General features: G+C 34.2%; 2 protein-coding genes across 2 annotated transcripts; both read left to right on the plus strand.

The window, feature by feature from the left end:
- Positions 1 to 866: 866 nt before the first annotated feature.
- On the plus strand, positions 867 to 3,183 carry LOC113694877 (MDIS1-interacting receptor like kinase 2-like). Its single transcript, XM_027213779.2, has 2 exons — positions 867 to 2,460; positions 2,665 to 3,183. The coding sequence occupies exons 1-2, from the start codon at positions 867 to 869 to the stop codon at positions 3,054 to 3,056; spliced, it is 1,986 nt and encodes a 661-aa protein (XP_027069580.2). The 3' UTR covers positions 3,057 to 3,183.
- Positions 3,184 to 17,916: 14,733 nt separating this feature from the next.
- LOC113694875 (uncharacterized) lies at positions 17,917 to 21,176 on the plus strand. Its single transcript, XM_027213774.2, has 2 exons — positions 17,917 to 20,447; positions 20,659 to 21,176. The coding sequence occupies exons 1-2, from the start codon at positions 17,918 to 17,920 to the stop codon at positions 21,048 to 21,050; spliced, it is 2,922 nt and encodes a 973-aa protein (XP_027069575.2). The 5' UTR covers position 17,917; the 3' UTR covers positions 21,051 to 21,176.
- The last annotated feature ends 1,447 nt before the right edge of the window (positions 21,177 to 22,623 follow it).

The following is a 22,623-nucleotide window of genomic DNA, read 5'->3' on the forward strand; positions in this document are numbered from 1 at the left end:
TTACGGAGTCATCCCACATCAAATAGGTGCACTCTCCAAACTCATCTATCTCAATTTGTCTTCCAACCATCTTCGAGGTGAGCTTCCTTCTTCTCTGATAAACCTCACACATCTCGCACAACTCGATGTTTCTGTCAACTGGATTGACAGCTTAATTCCTCCGGGTATTGGAAACTTGACGAGCTTGGTTGCTCTAGATTTGAGCCACAATTATTTTGAGGGTTCCATCCCTCCAACTCTTGGACAATTGTCCAATCTAAACTCCCTTGACCTCAGTAATAATATCCTCAAAGGAACAATTCCCTCAGCTCTTTGTCGTTTGACAAATCTTTCCCAGTTAGACATTAGCTTCAACTACAATGTTGGAGGATCTCTCCCAGAAGAAATAGGACAGTTAAAGAGTTTAATAGAGTTAAAATTGAGTAGCAATCAATTTTATGGTAGCATCCCTCCCACTCTCGGTCACTTGTCCAAATTAACCTCCCTCGATCTCAGGGGCAATGAACTTTACGGAGCCATCCCACATCAAATAGGTGCACTATCCAAACTCACCTATCTCATTTTGTCTTCCAATAGACTTGAAGGTGGGCTCCCGTCTTCTCTGGGAAACTTGACACAACTAGCACAACTCGATGTTTCTTCGAACTGATTGAAAGCTTAATTCCTCCAGGTATCGGAAACTTGACAAATTTGGTTACTCTAGACTTGGGCCAGAATTCTTTTGGGGTCCCATCCCTCCAACTCTTGGCCAATTGTCTAACCTTGACTCCCTTGACCTCAGCAATAACCACCTCAATGGGACAATTCCTTTAGCTCTTTTTAATTTGACAAATCTTTTCCGACTATACATACACTCGAATCCCGCAATGGGAGGAGTTCTCCCAGAAGAAATAGGAAATTTGAAGAGTTTAGTTGAATTAGACTTGAGTAACAGTAGATTTTCTTGCAGCATCCCTCCAACTCTTGGCCAATTGTCCAACCTTGACTCCCTTGACCTCAGCAATAACCATTTCAATGGGACAATTCCTTCAGCTCTTTTTAATTTGACAAATCTTTCCCGACTATACATTCACTCAAATCCCTCAATGGGAGGATTTCTCCCAAAAGAAATAGGAAATTTGAAGAGTTTATTTGAATTAGACTTCAGTGACCTTCATCTTTCAGGTGCCCTTCCTTCAGCTCTTTGCGGCCTAACCAAACTAGCATTTCTTTCAGGTGCTGAGAATCAAATTTATGGTTCCATTCCCTCTGAAATAGGAAATTTGAAAATTTTGGAATATCTTTTCCTTGGGTCCAACCGGCTAACTGGTCAAATTCCTCCGACCCTTGGCAATCTGTCTGCTCTAGTTAATTTGAACCTCTCTTCTAACCAAATAAGTGGTTCCATACCTCTTGGACTTGTCAATTTGCCTTCTCCAGCAATTCTAGATCTTTCCTCAAACCAACTTACAGGCCCAATTCCTACCCAATTTGGGGATGACATTCTTAAATCGGAGTGGTACCTTTGGACCTTGAATCTTTCCCACAATATTCTCTCTGGCACTGTCCCCTCCTCTCTTCTGCGACTGGGCAACGTCGACCTGTCCAATAATGCTTTGGAAGGTGAACTTCCGTGCGAGCTTGTCATTGAGTTTGGTTTAGAAAGATTTGCCGGCAATCCAGACTTGCGTCACGATTCCACTCTTTGTGGAGTATCTCCTTCTGTTATGGGAAATCACACTCCTGTTGTGGGAAATCATAGACATCGCACCCTATACTACATCATAGGTCTTGGCGTAACCTTGTTGGTGTTCGCAATAACTGGCGGATTAGTAATTTATATCCGCTGCTTCAAGAAAGTTAAAGTCGAGCTCATGGACAATAAACATGGAGACATTTTCAGAATATGGAACTATGATGGACATATGGCTTACAAAGACATAATTAAAGCAACCAACGATTTTGATGTCTGTTATTGCATCGGGACAGGGGGGTATGGCTCTGTATACAGAGCACGGTTGCCAAGTGGGAAAGTAGTGGCTTTGAAAAAGCTTCACCGTCTGGAAGGCGAGAATCCAAATTTTGACAAGAGCTTTAGGAATGAAGCCGACATGCTTTCTAAAATCAGGCACAGGAACATTGTAAAGCTCTTCGGATTCTGTCTGCACAAGCGATGCATGTTTCTGATATATGAGTATATGGACAGAGGAAGCTTGTTTTGTATCTTGAGAGATGAAACTGAAGCTGTGGAGCTGGATTGGATTAAAAGAGTGAATTTGATCAAGGGCATTGCCGGTGCATTGTCCTACTTGCATCATCATTGTGATCCGCCAATCATTCACAGGGATGTATCAAGCAACAACATTCTTTTGAATTCACAGCTCGAAGCAACTCTTTCTGACTTTGGAACAGCGAGGATTTTGGAACTTGATTCATCAAATCAAACGGTCATTGCAGGCACCTTTGGTTACATGGCACCAGGTAGGTTACCTTGCTATCCTAGATCACTTCCTTCTTTTCACCAACTTGTTTTTCATATGCACATATTAGGCTTAACTTTCAAGGACAGAAAAGAGAAAAAAATCCTACCAACTGAAACGATTATTTTCTTTGGAATAGCAAGTCTAGAGTTGTCCCAGTTGAGATTAACTTCATTTTTATCCAAATATATACTTGTCAATGCAGAGCTAGCCTATACCATGGTGGTCACTGAAAAGTCAGATGTGTATAGCTTTGGCGTTGTGGTGCTGGAAACGCTGTTTGGAGAGCATCCACGAGAATTCCTTTCTTGCATATCATCACAACCCAATGAACCAATAATGCTGAAGGATCTTCTAGATGCCCGTCTACTCCCTCCGACTAACCCTTTTGTGGTTCGAAATGTGGTTCTCGCAACAGCGTTAGCCCTGGATTGCATCAACGCAAACCCGAAATGTCGACCAACAATGCAGCAAGTGGTGAACCGATTTGAAGAGGGCAGGCGAGAACCAACTAGGCCTTTGCACACCATTGCTGTGAATCAGCTTGTTAGTCCTCCAGAACTTTCACTGCCTGACCAAACCTACGCAGTAGTTTAAGCACCACGAATGGCTTTCGTGTGGATATCTCTACCGTCATCCAATATTTACACCAAAGGAGAAATTGAATTTGCTTGCTGTCTTTATTTATGTAGGTGAATTCTAGCATGCATAACCTATACCCAAATTTAAAGTTTAAACCCTAAATATGTAGCATGCATTTACCTTTAGCAGTTAAAAGAGAAAAAGGAATTTCACACTTAAGAAATGATTCAAACATAAATGGTGCAAACTTTCTTTTCAAAATTTTTTTTAATATAAATGTGCAAGTTTTTATCAATCTCTAGTTTGCCATACAAACATAGAATGATTTTCAATATGAATTTATTATATCACCTATTAGTTTTAATTCACTAAACTTCAACAAATTCCAATTCTCAAAACTTGCTTTACCCAAGATCATTTTCACCAATAACAACCACAGAAAAGAAAAAAAAAACACGGACACCAAGTTTCGAAATGTGGAACCTATATTCAGCGGGTACTATTTTGGTGCTTATGACCCATAAGTCGATTGCTGCAATTTTTTGCTTCCTCCTAGGATGCCCCAAAAAAAAAAAAAAAAAAAAGAGTTTCCCGGTTGCTTATCAATTGTGGAAAACGCTGGTGATTCCTTTATTTTTTTTTTGGAGGAAAAAGCTGGTGATTCCTTATTGCTTCCTGGATTTTTAACCTAAAGTGTATAATAGCTTAAGAAAACGTTGTACTATTAAAGAAATTCTTGAGCGCACGCAGTACCCATAGAATCCACGGAAAACAGGGAGTTGATACGTGTAGGAGGCACTGACGGAGCCAAGGGAGGCCCCCTAAGTTTTGAAATTTTTAATTCATAATATGTAAATATATGTATAAGACAAAATTGGTCTCCCTTAATTTTTTTCAATTTTAGTATATATTATGAGAATTTATATATATATATATATATATATATATATATATATATATATATATATATATATATATATATATATATCTGTGTGTGTGTATGAATTAGCCACCTTTGATTTAATTTTTTCTTCAAAAAAAGTTATTTATTTTTTATTGTGCTAATTATTTAACATTCAAAAAATTAAACATATAATTTGATAATCTATAATAAATTGACTCAATTTGATATATTATAATAAAAGACTCAATTCATAACTATAAATGGGCTAAAACAAAAATACTTACTTTGTTGGTCCATATACAAATATACAACTTAGCCTAATTGATAAAAAATTTAAAATTAGTGATCTATACTCTTGTTGACCCATATACAAATAATTACTTGAAGGTTTGGTGAAGACAAGAAATTGAGTGATCTATCTTGTTGTTGACAGATTGATTATATTTATTCTCACTCTTCCTATGTCAACTGCAACTATAGAACGGGTATTTTCAATTATGAATATAATCAAAACAAAGATCCAAAAGAAGATAAAAGATAATTTCTTAAATGATTGTCTAACAATTTACATAAAAAAAGGAAGTTGTTCAAAAATTTAGTACTGATTCAATTATAGATGAATTTAGTTCTATGAAAGAACGTAAAACTCAGTTTACTTTTAAGAAAAGAGGTTGAAATTCAAGGTATGCTAACATAACTTTTATCTTTTATTATTGAAAATAGTTATATTTATATTGCATAGTTATATTTTTGTTTTTGCACAAGTGACATATTGGAGCATTTTCTCATAATGTACAATTTGGGTAATTTGTGATGTTATAATATATTTAATGAAAGGTTGTTTCTTGTCTTAATTTTAGTTATGACTATGTTGCATATTTATGAAATAGACGTACCTTTATAATTAAAGTTAATATTTGATATTTTAAGATGTCATATATTTAAATAGATGAAAATTATTTAGAACATAACATATTAAGGTAATTTTGTTCGAAAAAATTTTGGCCCCCCCAAGAAAAAAATCCTGACTCCGTCCTATAGTCTATAGAATGGACATTTTCAATTATGAAGATAATCAAAACAAAGTTCCAATACAAGATAAAAGATAATTTCTTGAATGATTGCCTAACAATGTACATAAAAAAGGAAGTTGTTTGAAAATTTAGCATTGATTCAATTATACATGAATTTAGTTCTATAAAAGAACGTAAATCTCAATTTACTCTTAATAAAAGAGGATGAAATTTCAAGATATGCTAACATAACTTTTATCTTTTTTTAATTGAAAATAGTTATATTTATACTGCATAGTTATATATATATATATTTTTTGCACAAGTGACATATTCGAGCATCTTCTCATAACGTGCAACTTAGGTGGTTTGTGATGTTATAAGATATTTAATCAAAGGTTATTTCTTGTCTTAATTTTAGTTATGACTATGTTACATATTTATGAAATAGACGTACCTTTATAATTAAAGTTAATATTTGATATTTTAAGATGTCATATATTTAAATAGATGAAAATTATTTAGAACATAACATATTAAGGTAATTTTGTTCAAAAAAATTTTGGCCCCCCAAGAAAAAATTCCTGGCTCCGTCACTGAGTATCATGAGGCAGGGGAGGTGGCTGTTGGGTTGGAGTGGAGTGGATATTTGCGTTGTTTTCAGAATGGTTGGCAAAAAGAATTATTGGTTGGGTTTTCACAATTGGGTGCTTTACAGATGGTTGATGATACTGTTATCCCATATGTGAACCAAGGAAAATTATGATACTGTTTACAGATGGATATTCCTGATACGCATTCAGAAACTGCTTCTAAGAGTAGAACTGATAATTTGAGTAATCTTGACCTTTCTTCATATGTGAACCGAGGAATGCCTCTGCCTGGATGTATTGTTCACCAAGAAACCTAGTCTCATGTTTCTGGTAGATTGGATGATCAAAATGGTTCTTGCAAATATTACTTTTAGAAGAAATTGGAGGCCACCTTCTGGTTCATTTGCCGCCAACGATCCAGTTTGACCTGCTTATGGACGGAATTGGAGGCCATGATAAATGACTGCAGGATCTGTAAAATGCTGTAAATGAATGCTAGCAAAGTTTCATCAATTAATGCGTATATTGCTCCTCACAGTCGAATCGAAATAGTGATGCCTCCCTGCTGACAAATTGACCATCTTATATTAGCTTGTGGAATTTGAAACTTCTTTTCTGGTTGCTTGTTGACATCTTATTAAGGTTTCTGGACATATTTACAGTGTCTGGCATGTCCTTTTTTCATGATTACTACCACGTACTTTGCACTTTGAGTTATAAATTCTATTTTATAACGAAAAATGGAAAAATAAATAAACAATTATGTTCCGAAGCAAAGATTTTGGTATAGAAAGTTATATGTGCATTGATGGAAATATAGAAACACATTAGAAGGCTAATAGCAAGTTAAGTTTTGCTATAGATGTTATTCACGTATCGGGTTAGATCCCGTCTTCCTTTGACCTTTTTAGTATTAGAAAACAATAAACAGTATTCGTAGAAATAATTTTGTGAGTTCAAAAATTTATTGTGATTTTAACAACTTCTCAAATGAATGTATGATTGAAGAAATGATACTCTTGTCTACTTGTTTAATTCTTGTTTTAAGATTGTAGTTTTCAATTTGTTTTATGGGTCAATGTTACTTATTTTGTAACTTACATCTGTGAAATATAATTGCATCAACTACTTTAATTAAATATTTATACCATAATCCTACCAAGTATGTTAAGACTAAACAATCAAACGAACTGAACTTCATTTTTATTATAAGTCATACATTAAAGATTTAGATATCGAGTTGTAGGTCATATCAACTAAGGTAGGGTATTAAAGATAGTTTTTTCGCATACCATTATTTCTTAGATAATAAAAGATATTCCTTCTTAAAACATTTTGTCTTAGATGTCAATTAATTTTCTTTCTTAATTCAAGTGGCGTGGTTTTGATTATAATTGATGCATTATCATATGTATAATTTGATAATTTCATGCAATTAGCCTTTGAATTAGTTATTCATACCAAAACATAAACTCATATGTATTCATTCCAAATGTCTTAGCTTTACAATTCTTAGTACATAATTCTTAGCTATGGTTTGATCCACAATATTATTAAAAAGTCGTTCAACATACTAGATGCAGTCCAGTTAAAGAAACAGTTAAGAACTATTTTAAATAAAATTCAAACCATAAAAGAGTATTTCGTTTAATAGATTCGACTAACGAGTCTTCTAGGATACGCGTTATTGGTTAAAAGGGCGTCGGTTGTTAATATTTTAGCATCCATATTGCACAAGAATTGCAGTGAACTTGACTCTCAAATGTGAAATCAAATCAAGGCCAGAAAGAACACGTTACAAGTCTTCCTTGGTCCCCCTAAGACGCGGATTGGAAAGACCTCTTGACTTAGACATTAAATGCAAATCTTTAAATTCATGCTACCTCAGAAAGATTTGACGGGAATTAGCTGAAATATCAATGTCGCTGTTAGTTAAGCACTAAAACAAATAATGGCCTAACCATCCTGCATAAAATCGTAATGGAATTATATGAATAAATGTAAAATCACACGAGAATAAAGTTAATATTCATGCGAATTAGAAATGGTTTAGTGGACATTATGATTTTATCACACACATTGTTGAGGGTATCTAGTTCAATTGCTGTTATTGATGGTGTTTTCCATCACTTTTTCACTTTATATAGAATTACAAGAGAATTATGTGAAAATTTGAAGAGGTCATGTGGCAATATATAAAACTATAAGGGGGTTATATGTAATTTATCCTAAAAATAATTATCGAAATTCCAAGATCCTAAACAAGAAGCCAATAATGACAAATTACTGACTACCCTCTTGTGCATTTGCATAATATCATATGATCCCTCTAAGGTTTTAAAATATCCACATAACTCCCTTATGATTTTATGTAAAGGGGAAGTTTGATGAAAAATAGTCTTCATAAGATGTTAGCTATAATGATAATATTGTCCTTATTTCGAGCACTAAATTGAATAAGGGTCTAATCACTTTTCATAAAATCATACGAGGATTGTGTAGATAAATACGAAACTAGAGCAAATTAAGTGAATATTTATGCAAAACTATAGAGGACTTAAGTAGATATTTATGTAAACGAAGATGCTTTCCATCCATTTTTTATTGCATATAATGTCATAGGAGATTATGTGAGTATTTTGAAACTTTAAAGGAGGTCATGTCATATTACGCAAAAATACAAGAGGTTGAGCAATTTGCCTATATAAAAGAAGCCAAATTTTGTACCTCTGTAAAACTATTATAATATGATTCAAAGAGAAGGTTCTAGACTATGAATAGTTTTTCTTCCATGTTTTTCACTATCTAAGAAACTTTTATCATCAATGGACTTTAAAACAAATAAGCTATATCTTAGTTGAACTATTTGTACTTGAAGTTGGGGCTATATCTAAGAAGTTGCACACAAGACCGGAGTGAAAGACCGACTTTGACTCTCGAAAGCGAGATGAAATCAGATGTCGAAAAAGACAGCATTCCAAGTGTTCCAAATTAAAACGCGTAATAAAATATCCATGTCGGTTATTAGATTCAAAGGACCTTGACTTGATTGTAAATGCAAGACTTTAAATCCAAACTAACCCAGGTTAATTAACTCATGCAATTGACCTGAAATGGCATAAAGGAATTAGCCACTTCATTTAGGCAAAAAAAGTAAATTGCTCAGCCGACTCCCAAAGCGATCCATCACTTTTGTACATTTTTAACCCCCAAATATTATATATATATATATATTATTTAAACCCTTGGACAAGTTAATGTGTAAGTTTTTGGCCATTCTATCAATTTTTGCTATTTGATGACCTGACAGAATGGAAGGGCAAAGGGCTGAAATTATCCGTTACATATTTGATCAGGAGAATATACTTCTAAGGCCGACACATATATTATATACTACTCATATTTAGAGTTGTAAATGAATCGTGTCAAGTCGAGTATCTTATGTTTGAACTCTGTTCGTTAACCTATTCGAATAAGATTCATGTTCGTTTGATAATATTTGAGATCTAATTCTGTGTTGGTGTTCGATTCATTAAACAAAATCCTAGTTCAAATTCTACTCGTTTAATATAACCGAGCCATTTGCGAACAATTAAACCCATGTTTGCAAACAATTAAGCATGAAATTAGTATTACAATATTACCCATAAATTTTGTAAAATGACAATTAAGTCTATGTTCGTGAACGAACTCCTGTTCGTTCAATTACTTATCAAGTCAAAATATTTGTTCGAATTCGACTCATATAAAATTTCCAACGAGTCTAAATAGGCCGAGCTAATAAACAGTTCAGTTCATTTAACTACTCTACTCATATTTCTCTTCTTTTAACGAGACTGTCAAAACAACGTTAAAGAAAGTTCCAGTACTTTTTCTCCTTTCTTGTTTCTTTTTCGCTTCTAAATTCACAAATTAAGCCTTGCATGCTAAAATTTACTGTTAATCACATTTTCAAAATTTGCCCTTAGATTTCCCCTTTAGCAAAAAAGAGGACACCCATTGGATTTGAGAAGCATACGAGGATGATGGAGAATGTTCTTAAATAAGACAAAGTTTATGAATAATTTCCTTTTAATTGTACCACTTCTTCTTAAAATTTGACAAAGGTTACCAATTTATTCAAAGTTTTATTGGGTAGAATTGTGTACGTATCTGGTAAAAGTCCTTTTCCAAAAAAATATGTCAGTTCAAAGAAATAATAGAGTTACTAAATCATTCTCTTTCTGAGAAGCGTCTAAATTGCGTTTGCCTTTTAAGAACAATCAACTTGGTTACAGAAACCTTTCAGCCTATAAATTTGACCGGTTTTTGAAGTATGAAAGATGTGACATATTAAAACACGTATGTCATGGTGCTTGTTTAAGTGTCCATATCAAGTCATTAAATCCAGACTACCACAATACTGTTCGGAAAAGTTTTTCTTGCAGTTGTTCCAAACCTATTGCATCATAACTACACAATTCAAATTACACAGACCAACCAAATTTGTGAAAAAATCATAATATTATAGTTAAATTATGCAATCAGATTTTCAAATTTTGCGATAGAAGTAGTCATTCGACGCGACACACCACCAAAACCACCCACATAAACAATAAAATTAAGAAACAAAACTCACCTCAAATTGAACCACCAATAATAGTTTCGCTTGAAAACCATTTTGGAATGCAGAGTATAAAGGCAGTAAAAATAGCCCAATCTCACAAGTCGAAAGAAAAAAAACTGAAGAATGTGAAGGAGAAGGCATTTGAACAACTATAATCGATGCTGAGGTAAAAATTCATTAACATACCCACATTTTCTTCAGTTTAATTAAGATGTAAATGACAATGACAATTGAATATGTTTTAAGCAATTGAATATCCTCAAGCGGTAAGATTATTGCAACATGCCTTTATTTCAATTGCACAATAAATACCACACTTCAAGTAAATGTGTTTGTAACACCATTTAAGTAATTGCACCAATACATAAGCTTGTATGATTTGTACATGATGCAAAAATGATTATAAAATAATGCTATATTCCAAAAGTACCCAAATGTCTCCATAAATAAACGCTTTAAATGTGCAAATATGAGGAGATTTCTATAAACATACCAAAACACATACTACCATCACTTGTATCCAAAGTTAAAAATAAACTCCACATCATTTCACATTTCAAAAATACCCTTATCCATGCGGTTGAAATTTAAAACCCTTTTTTACCACAACTCATTCTTATATAGTATAAGAATGTTTACTCCCTCACATTGTAGCAATTCAAAAAAAAAAAAAGAAAAAGAAAAAGAAAAAAGGAAACTAAACTTAGGTCATGTTTGGATTGCATTTTTCTGAATTTTTTGTAAAAAAATTACTATAACGATTTGATATATGTGAGATAAAAAGATGATTGACAATATATGTTCACAAAAAATATAGCAATTGAACACAATAACTTTCTCCAAACAAAAAAATTGCTTTCCAAACAAGTAAGTTTGTAATTTCCCCTGTCTCCTCCTTCTCATCACATTGAACACAATAAATTTCTCTAACTCTTCACCAACTAATGAATACTTTTTTGAAATCAAGTACTCATAGAGAGTTTGCAATACATAGTGTGGTATAATGTTTAGAATTTCTTTTATAGCTGCACTACAAAGGGTAAAATGGTGCCAAATCACAAAACCCCCCATCAAGAATTTGATAATCTTACTAATCCCGTAAAAAGAAAAAAACACTAACAATAAGTATAATTATCATGGTCTTAGATTTTCCAAAGGCATAATTTAACAAGATAACTTAAATTCTTTTATCAATTTGTAAGAGAGTAAAATTAAGCAGTTTATAAATTTTTGAAGTGCAAAAAAATAATTTCAAAAATCCTAGGGGCTATCTAGTTAAAACTCAAACTTTGGGTATTAATGAGATAGTTTGGATTGCACTTTTTGAAAAGTTTTTTTTTAACAAAAAATTACTTAGCACTTTTTTCGGATATGATGTATGTGAGGTAAAATTAAAAAATATGTAAAAAAAAATCACCAAAACCATAAAAATATTCTTAAAAATTAATAATCCAGACCAGGGGCGGATTTAAGGTGGGGGCACGGGCCCCCACTGTCCCTTTTAAATTCTTATAATATTTGTACAAATTTAACGTAATTTTGAGTGTGCCTCCACTCCCCAAATTCCCTTTTCTCCTCTGTCCCCAATTTCCCTCCCCCCCAATAACCGACGGTCTCTCTTTCTTAATCCATCATTTACTTCCTTTATCCCCACTTCTCAATTTCCTTTTCCTCCATCATTTATTGCTCCTCTGGTTTCCCTTTTTCCCCCAACAAAGCCACAAATCTATCCGCACCGAACTTTGCTCATAAGCACATCCCATCTGCCGTCCCACACTGAATTGGATATTCTAAGTTGGATATTCTTGCACTTGACACTGAATTGCACACTTATATTAATGACTTGAAATCAGCTAAGGAATTTCTTGATTTAAGAAAAATTTCTGATCTAGCTCAAAGGTTGGTGGAGACTAAGAGAGATATTGTGTATCTATTGGTTTATATGCTCTTAAAGTTGGGTTTGATTTTGCCTGTTGCTACAGTTACAGTAGAAAGGGCTTTTTCAGCTATAAATATAGTGAAGAATCGGTTACGAAATAAATGGGAGACACTTGGATGAATAATTATTTAGTTACTGATATTGGGAAAAATAAACTTCGTGAAGTTCAAAATGAGAAAGTCGTAAACAGTTATCAAAATATGAAAACTCGTCGTGAACAATCGTAAATAGTTTAGTTTGTTTTTTAAATAAAATTATTATTACATTAATAATTTTGAGTTTGTCTTTTTATATTTTTCATGGAATATACGTATCATTTGCACTTGTTGGTGATTTTTTTTTTGCTTAAAAAAATAGAAAAAGAGCAGATAAAAAATTTTAGTGTTATTTTTGCCCCCACTGAGATTTTTTTCTGGCTCCGCCACTAATCCAGACAGGGTCTAAGTATTTTGGAGGTCATGGCAGGGAAAGGCTCATTGACTCTTAAGGGCAATATACAGTCATCCTTAATACAGTCATTCTTGAGAGTGCAACTCCTTTAAATTATCCAAAGGGCAATACACATTTCACCCCCCTTGTGGTTTAGCGTTTTTTCAAATAACTCTCTTGTAGTTTGAAAAATTATATATAACTCACTCATAATTTGAATTAAACTGTCAAAGTTACAGAATTTGCATTCTATATATGGAGTCAACTAAAATGTCAAAAGTACCCTTTTGTGAAGTTGGAAATTATTAATTAATCTCAGAGGGGTTATGTATATATTTTGAAAACTATAAGGGGTTATATAATAAAATATAAAACCATAAAGGATTAAAGTGCCATACATATTAAGTTTATATATTTTGGTCAATTCAACCATTTTAGTTTTTAAACAAGCATATTCTCGATATTTCCTTGGTTTCTGTTACAGAAGATCATTTTCGTTACTTTGACAATTTAGTTTAAATTATGAGGAAGTTATGTATATCTTTTAAAACTACTGAGAGAGTTATATGAAAAATTGTTAAACCACATAGAGGTAAAGTCTATTTTACCCTTATAGGAAAGAAAAGGAAAAACAAAGCCTGGTCCAGAAACAAAAAGCCTTCCACGTGTTTAAGTCCCGCAGAAAAGTCTTCTAAGAAATTTTGCACAACAATTGCAGTGAACTTGACTCTCAAATGTGAAATCAAATCAAGGCCGGAAAGAGCACGTTACAAGCCTCCCTTGGTCCCCTAAGACGCAGATTGGAAAGACCTTGACTTAGATTTTAAATGCAGACCTTTAAACTCACGCTACCTCAGAAAGAATTTGACGGGAATTAGCTGAAATATCAATGTCGCTGTTACTTAAGCACTAAAACAAATAATGGGCATAAAATCATAAAGGAATTGTATGAATAAATGTAAAAATCACTCGAAAATTAAGTAAATATTCATGCAAATTATTGATGATTTAGTGGACATTATGATTTCATCACACACATTTGTTGAGGGCATCTAGTTCAATTGTCGTTACTAATGGTGTTTTCCATCCCCTTTTCACTTAATATAGAACTACAAGAGAATTATGTGAAAATTTTAAAATTTTAAGAGGTCACGTGGTAATATATAAAATTACAAGGGGGTTATATGTAATTTATCCTAAAAATAATTATCAAAATTCCAAGATCCTAAATAAGAAGCCAAGAAGGATAAATTATTGACTACCCTCTTGTGCATTTGCATAATACCATATGATCTCTCTGAGGTTTTAAAATATCCACATAACCCCCTTATGATTTTATGTGAAAGGGAAGTTTGATGAAAAATAGTCTTCATAACATGTTAGATATAATGATAATATTGTCCTTATTTCAAGTACTAAATTGAATAAGGGTCTAATAACTTTTCATAAAATTATAAGAGGATTGTGTAGATAAATACGAAACTAGAGCAGATTAAGTGAATATTTATGCAAAATTATAGAGGAGTTAAGTGGATTTTATAATTTTATTATCAAATATACTTTCGAAACACCACGTCTCGATCAATCATCGTAAACGAAGATGCTTTCAATCCATTTTTCATTGTACATAATGTCATAGGAGATTATGTAAGTATTTTGAAACTTTAAAGGAGGTCATGTCATATTACGCAAAAATACAAGGGATTGAGCAATTTGCCCGAATAGGAGAACCCAAATTTTGTACATCTGTAAAACTACTATAATATGATTCAGAGAGAAACTTATAGGCTATGTATAGTTTTTTTCCATGAAAATAAAATGCACTGTAAACGTAAGAGGGAAAGGAAAAAATTAAAAGAAATTCCACCTTTTCACTATCTAAGAAACTTTTACCATCAATGGACTTAAAACAAATTAGCTATTTCTTTGTTGAACTATTTGTACTTGAAGTTGGGGCTCTATCTAAGAAGTTGCACACAAGACCCGAGTGAAAGACCGACTTTGATTCTCGAAAGCGGAATGAGATCAAAGGCCGAAAAAGACAGCTTTGCAAGTGTTTCAAATTACAACGCGTAATAAAATGTCCATGCTGGTTACTAGATTCGAAGGACCTTGACTTGATTGTAAATGCAAGACTTTAAATCCAAGCTAACCCAGGCTACATGATTCATGCAATTGACCTGAAATGGTGTAGAAGGAATTAGCCACTTCATTTAGTAAAAAAGAGTAAATTCCTCAGCCGACTCCTAAAGCGATCCATCACTTTTATACACTTTTAACCCCCAAATTATATTATATGTTATTTAAACCCTTAGACAAGTTAGTTTAAGTTTTTGGCCATTCTATCAACTTTTGCTATTTGACCTGATAGAATGGAGGGGCAAAGGGGCGAAATTATCCGTTCACATATTTGAGCAGGAGAATACACTTCTAAGGCCAGCATATATATTATTTACCACTCATATTTAGAGAGTTATAAACGAGTCAAGTCGAGAGTCGAGTATCTCATGTTTGAATTCCGTTCGTTAAGCTATTCGAACAAAACTCTTGTTCATTCGATAATATTCGAAATACAAATCTGTGTTGGTGTTCGATTCGTTAAGGAAAATCCTTGTTAGAATTCGACTCGTTTAATATAACCGAGCCGTTCACAAACAATGAAACACATGTTTGCGATCAATTAAGTATGGAATTAGGAATATAATATTAACCATAAATTTTGTAAAATGACAATTAGGTCCATGTTCATGAACGAACTCGTGTTCATTCGATTACTTATCAATCCAAAATATTTGTTCGAATTCGACTCATATAAAATTTCGAACGAGTCTAAACGGGCCAAGCTAATGAACAGGTTAGTTCGTTTAACAGCTCTACTTATATTTCTCTTCTTCTCATGAGACTGTCAAAACAATGTCAAAGAAAGTGCCAGTACTTTCTCTCCTTTTCTTGTTTCTTTTTCGCTTCTAAATTCACAAACTAAGCCTTGTATGCTAAAATTTACTGTCAATCACATTATTTTCCCTTTAGCACAAAAGAGGACACCCATTGGATTTGTAAAGCATATGAGGATGATGGATAATGTTCTTAAATAAGAAAAAAGGTTATGAATAATTTCTGTTTAACTGTACCACTTTTTCTTAAATTTTGGCAAAGGTTACCAATTTATTCGAATTTCGATTGGGTAGAATTGTATACGTATCTGATAAAAGTCCTTTTCTAAAAAAATATGTCAGTTCAAAGAAATAATAAAGTTATTGAATCATTCTCTTTCTGAGAAGTGTCTAAAGTGCATTTGCCTTTTAAGAACAATCAACATAGTTGAATAGAAACCTTTCAGCCCAACAAATTTGACTGGTTTTTGAAACTTGAAAGATGTGAATTTGAGCAATGCCCATTATCCAATAATCAATGGTGAACAATCCCTCCAAATCACAGGTTTAAGCTAGTGAATTGTGAAAAAAGATGAGTACATCTTATGCGTTACTAATTATTCAAATAAATAAATAAAAATTCATTATTCAAAAAAGATGAATTGTGAATTTGAGGAGATTGACAATTTTTTTTTTTTTTTGGGTTTTAGAAATCTGCTCTTAGAAGTTAGAATTTATTCTTTAGCACAAAGAGATCAATAATTAGATTTAAGAACCATATGAGGATTGTGGAGTACGTTTTTTAAACTTTTTTTTTTTTGTTAAAAAAAAGGGCTGCAAGTAATTTCCTTTTAACTGTACCGCTTTTGTTGAATTTGGGCAAAATTTTCCAGTTTCCTCTTAATTATAGTGTTCACATGTACGCAAATGCCTTGAACAAAGGCATGTCATGAATTTGACTGCCCGTAGAAGGCAAAAGAGTTAAAATGTACTTTTAAGACCGAAATATTACTAATTTGCCTTGAACAAAGGCATGATCTAGGGACTTTAGAGTAATTATACAAAGTGTGTTTTGTTTTAATGGCATTTCTAACAAATTACACACAACAATTCTAGTGGTACACATTAAAACATGTATGTCATAGTGCTTGTTTAACTGTCCATATCAAGTCATTAAATCCAGACTACCACGGAATACTCAAATTGTTCTTCCTTCTTTCTTTTTAATGTCCAAGATTGACAAGCTACGTCTTATATCTAAGATTTACAATTTTTTTTTTTGGGTTTTAGAAATCTGCTCTTAGAGGTTAGAATTTATTCTTTAGCACAAAGAGAGCAATAATTAGATTTAAGAACCATATGAGGATTGTGGAGTAAGTTTTTAAACTTTTTTTGTAAAAAAAAAAGGTTGTGAGTAATTTCCTATTAACTGTACCGCTTTTTGTTGAATTTGGGTAAAATTTACCAGTTTAGTTAAAGTTGAATTTCACATCTGTACCTGTTAAACGAATAACCATGTAATTAAATTTTCAAAATTTTATCAACAAAAGAATCATTGACAAAATATGAAGATTGTGCTGGTCTACACATTGTACCAATTATTACTAGATCATTTATGACATCGAATGTTGTATTTCGTGTTGCACATTTTAACTAAATCTATAGAAATGCAAAAGAAGGATCATTACAGCTTAAACTCAAATGTCTTAGTGTTCACATGTACGCAAATGTCATGAATTTGATTGCCCATAGAAGGCAAAAGAGATACTAAAAAGGTATTGAATTACTGGCAGCAAAATGTACTTTTAGGACCGAAACATTACTAATTTGCTCCCTTTCTCGCTAATCTCAAACAACAAAAACGAAAGAAGTTCTAGTACTTCTTTTCCTTTTTATCATAACTTAAATTGTCCGTTCTTCTTTCTTTTTTTTTAATATGCTAAACTCACAGACTAAGCCTTATATATCTGAGCTACAATTAGATTTTTATTTTTTTTTTATAGAAATCTGTCCTTAGAATTTATAATTTACTCTTTAGCACAAACAGCAATCATTAGATTCGAGAACCATGTGAAGATGATGGAGTGTGTTTTTAAATTTTTTTTTTTTTTTTTTAAAAAGGGTTGTGAGTAATTTCCTTCTGATTGAACCGCTTTTGACAAAGGGTACCAATTTAGTAGAACCGTATGCCACTTGTTAAGAGTCCAATTCTAACTCTTATATTGGCTCACAGTAATAATGGAAGAGTTCTTGGAATTTTTTTTTTCTCTTTTGTTGATGATTGTCTATAATTCTTTTCCTTCACAATAAGAACGGTCAATATAGCCAATTGCGTGGCATTTTTACGAGAAATTCCACACAGCGTACCATTCAAATGCGGAAGACCGCAAACACTGCTGAGGGCTGACCGCACTCCATTTTAAGTGCGAGTCTTTCAATCCAGACTACTTAATCAGGGCGGGCGCTTACAATTCATCCATCTTATCTTAATTACGGCCTTTCATAGTTCTATAGCATCGATGGATGTTGTATGCAGCGGAGTTGTTCTTCTCATGATACTGCCTATTGCACCAGTTGCAGTAGCAGCGGCAAAGGAGTCTGCTGTGAATTTATTGGAAGCTGAAGCACTGCGCAAGAGTGGCTGGTGGGGAGACACTACTACTGCAACAAACGTCTCTGCCCATTGCCATTGGTTTGGTATCATTTGCAACGATGCTGGTAGCGTTACCGAAATACTACTTCCGGTCTACGGAATTTACGGTGAGTTGACAAATTTCAGCTTCTCTTCTTTTCGGAACCTGGTTAGACTAGATCTCAGTCGAAATGAACTTTACGGAGCCATCCCACATCAAATAGGTGCACTCTCCAAACTCACCTATCTCAATTTGTCTTCCAACCATCTTCGAGGTGAGCTTCCTTCTTCTCTGATAAACCTCACACATCTAGCACAACTCGATATTTCTGTCAACTGGATTGACAGCTTAATTCCTCCGGGTATTGGAAACTTGACGAGCTTGGTTGCTCTAGATTTGAGCCACAATTATTTTGTGGGTTCCATCCCTCCAACTCTTGGCCACTTGTCCAATCTAGCCTCCGTCAACCTCAGTAATAATATCCTCAATGGAACAATTCCCTCAGCTCTTTGTCGTTTGACAAATCTTTCCCAGTTAGACATTAGCTTCAACTACAATGTTGGAGGATCTCTCCCAGAAGAAATAGGACAGTTAAAGAGTTTAATAGAGTTAAAACTGAGTAGCAATCAATTTTATGGTAGCATCCCTCCCACACTCGGTCACTTGTCCAAATTAACCTCCCTCGATCTCAGGGGCAATGAACTTTACGGAGCCATCCCACATCAAATATGTGCACTCTCCAAACTCGCCTATCTCGATTTGTCTTTCAATGAACTTGAAGGTGAGCTCCCGTCTTCTCTAGTAAACCTTACGCAACTAGCACTACTCGATGTTTCTTCGAACTTGATTGAAAGCTTAATTCCTCCGGGGATCGGAAACTTGACAAATTTGGCTACTCTAGATTTGAGCCACAATTCTTTTTGGGGTCTCATCTCTCCAACTCTTGGCCACTTGTCTAACCTTGACTCCCTTGACCTCAGCAATAACCACCTCAATGGGACAATTCCTTTAGCTCTTTTTAATTTGACAAATCTTTTCCGGCTAGACATTCAATGGAATCAAATTTATGGTTCCATTCCCTCTGAAATAGGAAATTTGCAAATTTTCAAATATCTCCATCTTGGGTCCAACCGGCTGACTGGTCAAATCCCTCCGACCCTTGGCAATCTGACTGCTCTAGTTAATTTGAAGCTCCCTTATAACCACATAAGTGGTTCCATTCCCTCTGAAATAGGAAATTTGCGATATTTGGAATCTCTCGATCTTGGGTCCAACCGGCTGACTGGTCAAATCCCTCCGACCCTTGGCAATCTGACTGCTCTAGCTATTTTAGACCTCTCTTCTAATCAAATAAGTGGTTCCTTGCCTCTTGGACTTTCTGATATAACTTCTCTACAAATTCTAGATCTTTCCTCAAACCAAATTAGAGGCCCAATTCCTACCCAATTTGTGGATGACATGCTTAAACCCTATAGGCCCATTTTCACTTTGAATCTTTCCCACAATATTCTCTCTGGCACCGTCCCCTCGTCTCTTATCCAACTGTCGGACGTCGACCTGTCCTATAATGCTTTGGAAGGTGAACTTCCGTGTGACCTTGGCTTTCAGTTTGGTTCAGAAAGATTTGTCGGCAATCGAGACTTGCGTTACAATTCCACACTTTGTGGTGCATCTCCTTCTGTTATGGGAAATCATAGACATCACACCCTCTACTACATCATAGTTCTTGGCGTACCCTTGTTGGTGTTCGCAATAACTGGCGGATTAGTAATTTATATCTGTTGCTTCAAGAAAGTGGAAGTTGAGCTGATGGACAATAAACATGGAGACATTTTCAGAATATGGAACTATGATGGACATATGGCTTACGAAGACATAATTAAAGCAACAAATGATTTTGATGTCAGTTATTGCATCGGGACAGGGGGGTATGGCAGCGTGTACAGAGCTCGGTTGCCAAGTGGGAAAGTAGTGGCTTTGAAAAAGCTTCACCGTTTGGAAGGTGAGAATCCAAATTTTGACAAGAGCTTTAGGAATGAAGCCGACATGCTTTCTAAAATCAGGCACAGGAACATTGTAAAGCTCTTTGGATTCTGTCTGCACAAGCGATGCATGTTTCTGATTTATGAGTACATGGACAGAGGAAGCTTGTTTTGTATCTTGAGAGATGAAACTGAAGCTGTGGAGCTGGATTGGGTTAAAAGAGTGAATTTGATCAAGGGCATTGCCAGTGCATTGTCCTACTTGCATCACGATTGTGATCCGCCAATCATTCACAGGGATGTATCAAGCAACAACATTCTTTTGAATTCACAGCTCGAAGCAACTCTTTCTGACTTTGGAACTGCGAGGATTTTGGAACTTGATTCATCAAATCAAACGGTCATTGCGGGCACCTTTGGTTACATGGCACCGGGTTGGTTACCTTGCTATCCCAGATCACTTTATTCTTTTCACCAACTTGTTTTTCATATGCACATATTAGGCTTAACTTTCAAGGACAGAAAAGAAAAAAAATTTCTTCCAACTGAAACGATCATTTTTTTTTTTTGGAATAGCAAGTCTAGAATTGTCCAGTTGAGATTAACTTTATTTGTATCCAAATATATACTTACTTGTCAATGCAGAGCTAGCCTATACCATGGTGGTCACTGAAAAGTCCGATGTGTATAGCTTTGGCGTTGTGGTGCTGGAAACGCTGTTTGGAGAGCATCCACGAGAATTCCTTTCTTGCATATCATCACAACCCAATGAACCAATAATGCTGAAGGATCTTCTTGATGCCCGTCTGCCCCCTCCGACTAACCCTTTGGTGGTTCGAAATCTGGTTCTCGCAACAGCGTTAGCCCTGGATTGCGTCAACGCAAACCCGAAATGTCGACCAACAATGCAGCAAGTGGTGAACCGATTTGAAGTGGGCAGGCGAGAACCAACTAGGCCTTTGCACACCATTGCTGTGAATCAGCTTGTTAGTCCTCCAGTACTTTCATTGCCTGACCAAACCTACACAGTAGTTTAAGCACCATGAATGGCTTTCGTGTGCCATCATCCAATTTTTCTATCCATGTTTCTGCCTAAACAGAATAAGATCAGGTCAATCCAAAGTTGTATTTAAAAAAAAAATAAATTTGCATAAATTCTAGCATGCATAACCTATAACCAAATTTAAAATTTGAACTCTAAATAAGTAGCATGCATTTGCCTTTACTAGTTAAAAGAGAAAAAGGAATTTCACACGTAAGAAATGATTGAAACATAAATGGTGCAAACTTTTTTTTCTTAAAAAAATTTGCTAATATAAATGTGCAAGTTTTTATGAATCTCGAGTTTGCCATATAAACATAGAATGATTTTCAATATGAATTTATTAGATCACCTATTAGTTTTAATTCACCAAACTTAAACAAATTCCAATTCTCAAAAGTTGCTTTACCATTGTTTCTAACCAAGATCATTTTCACCAATAACAACAGCAGAAAAGATTAAAAAAAAAAAAAAAACACAAACACCAAGTTTCGAAATGTGGAGCGGGGGTACTTTTTTGGTGCTTACGAACCCATAAGTCCATCGCTGCAATTTTTTGCTTCCTCCTAGGATGCCTCCCACCCCACCCCAAAAAAAAAAAAAAAAGGTTTCCCGGTTGCTCATCAATCAGAAGGAGTTTCCTCATTGTTTCCTGATTTTTAACCAAATGTGTATAATAGCTTAAGAAAACGTTGTACTATTACAAGAAACTCAGGGGCACGTCAAGTACCCATAGAAACCGAGGAAAAGAGCCGTTGGGTTGGACGGGTTTTCACAACTGGGTGGGCGGAGTAACTCTTTTTTTTTTTTAATTATTTTTCGAGTCGAAGAGAGGATTACTAAACTTGGATGAAAAATTAAGTAAAAGATTCAGACTTTTTTTTTTTTGTTTGAGTTTATTAGAAATATAACCTTAATTCATAGTTTTCATGTGTTGTTTTTAGTGCTTCTCTAGATTATTAGAGACACTCCTTACATATCTACTTCTACTTCTATGGTTTGATAATCATCGTCAAATCTTTTTTTTTTTGGATGAAGTGTAGCAATAATGTCGGCAACTTCTTTCTTTTCCCCAGCTAATTTCTCCTCCTCCTCATTTTCTCCCATCCTTCAAGTTTTTTTCAATCACTTGAGCTTTTCGATTGATTCAGGGTTTGAAAATTGAAGAAAAAGTATGACAACATCTTGAGTACACTTACCCGTAGAGTGTGAGTCTTACCATGCCAGTAAAATCTCGCTTAATCTCTAACATTTAAGAACGATGATTTATTTTATTTTCAATTGACTCTTGCTAACAGTTGTTTCTTCTTTTTTTTACTCCAAATCTTTGGAATCTGGTTGTTTGCTTTCTTACAAATTCTTACAACAATAACATGGTTATTTTGGTTAAATAATCATACAAAACATACAAAAAATAAAAAACTTAGGTAAAAATCAACATAAAGTTAAAAAGTGTGAAAAGTAGTCAATTATTAGTCCAACCATCGCTACTTTGGCAAGTCTTGTTTCATCCCAAAGCCTTCAACCCTTCGACTCCCAAATCATGATCTTTTCTCCTCCTCAAACGT

This window comes from Coffea arabica, chromosome 6e, assembly GCF_036785885.1.
Source record: "Coffea arabica cultivar ET-39 chromosome 6e, Coffea Arabica ET-39 HiFi, whole genome shotgun sequence".
In the NCBI taxonomy this organism is placed as follows: Eukaryota; Viridiplantae; Streptophyta; class Magnoliopsida; order Gentianales; family Rubiaceae; genus Coffea; species Coffea arabica.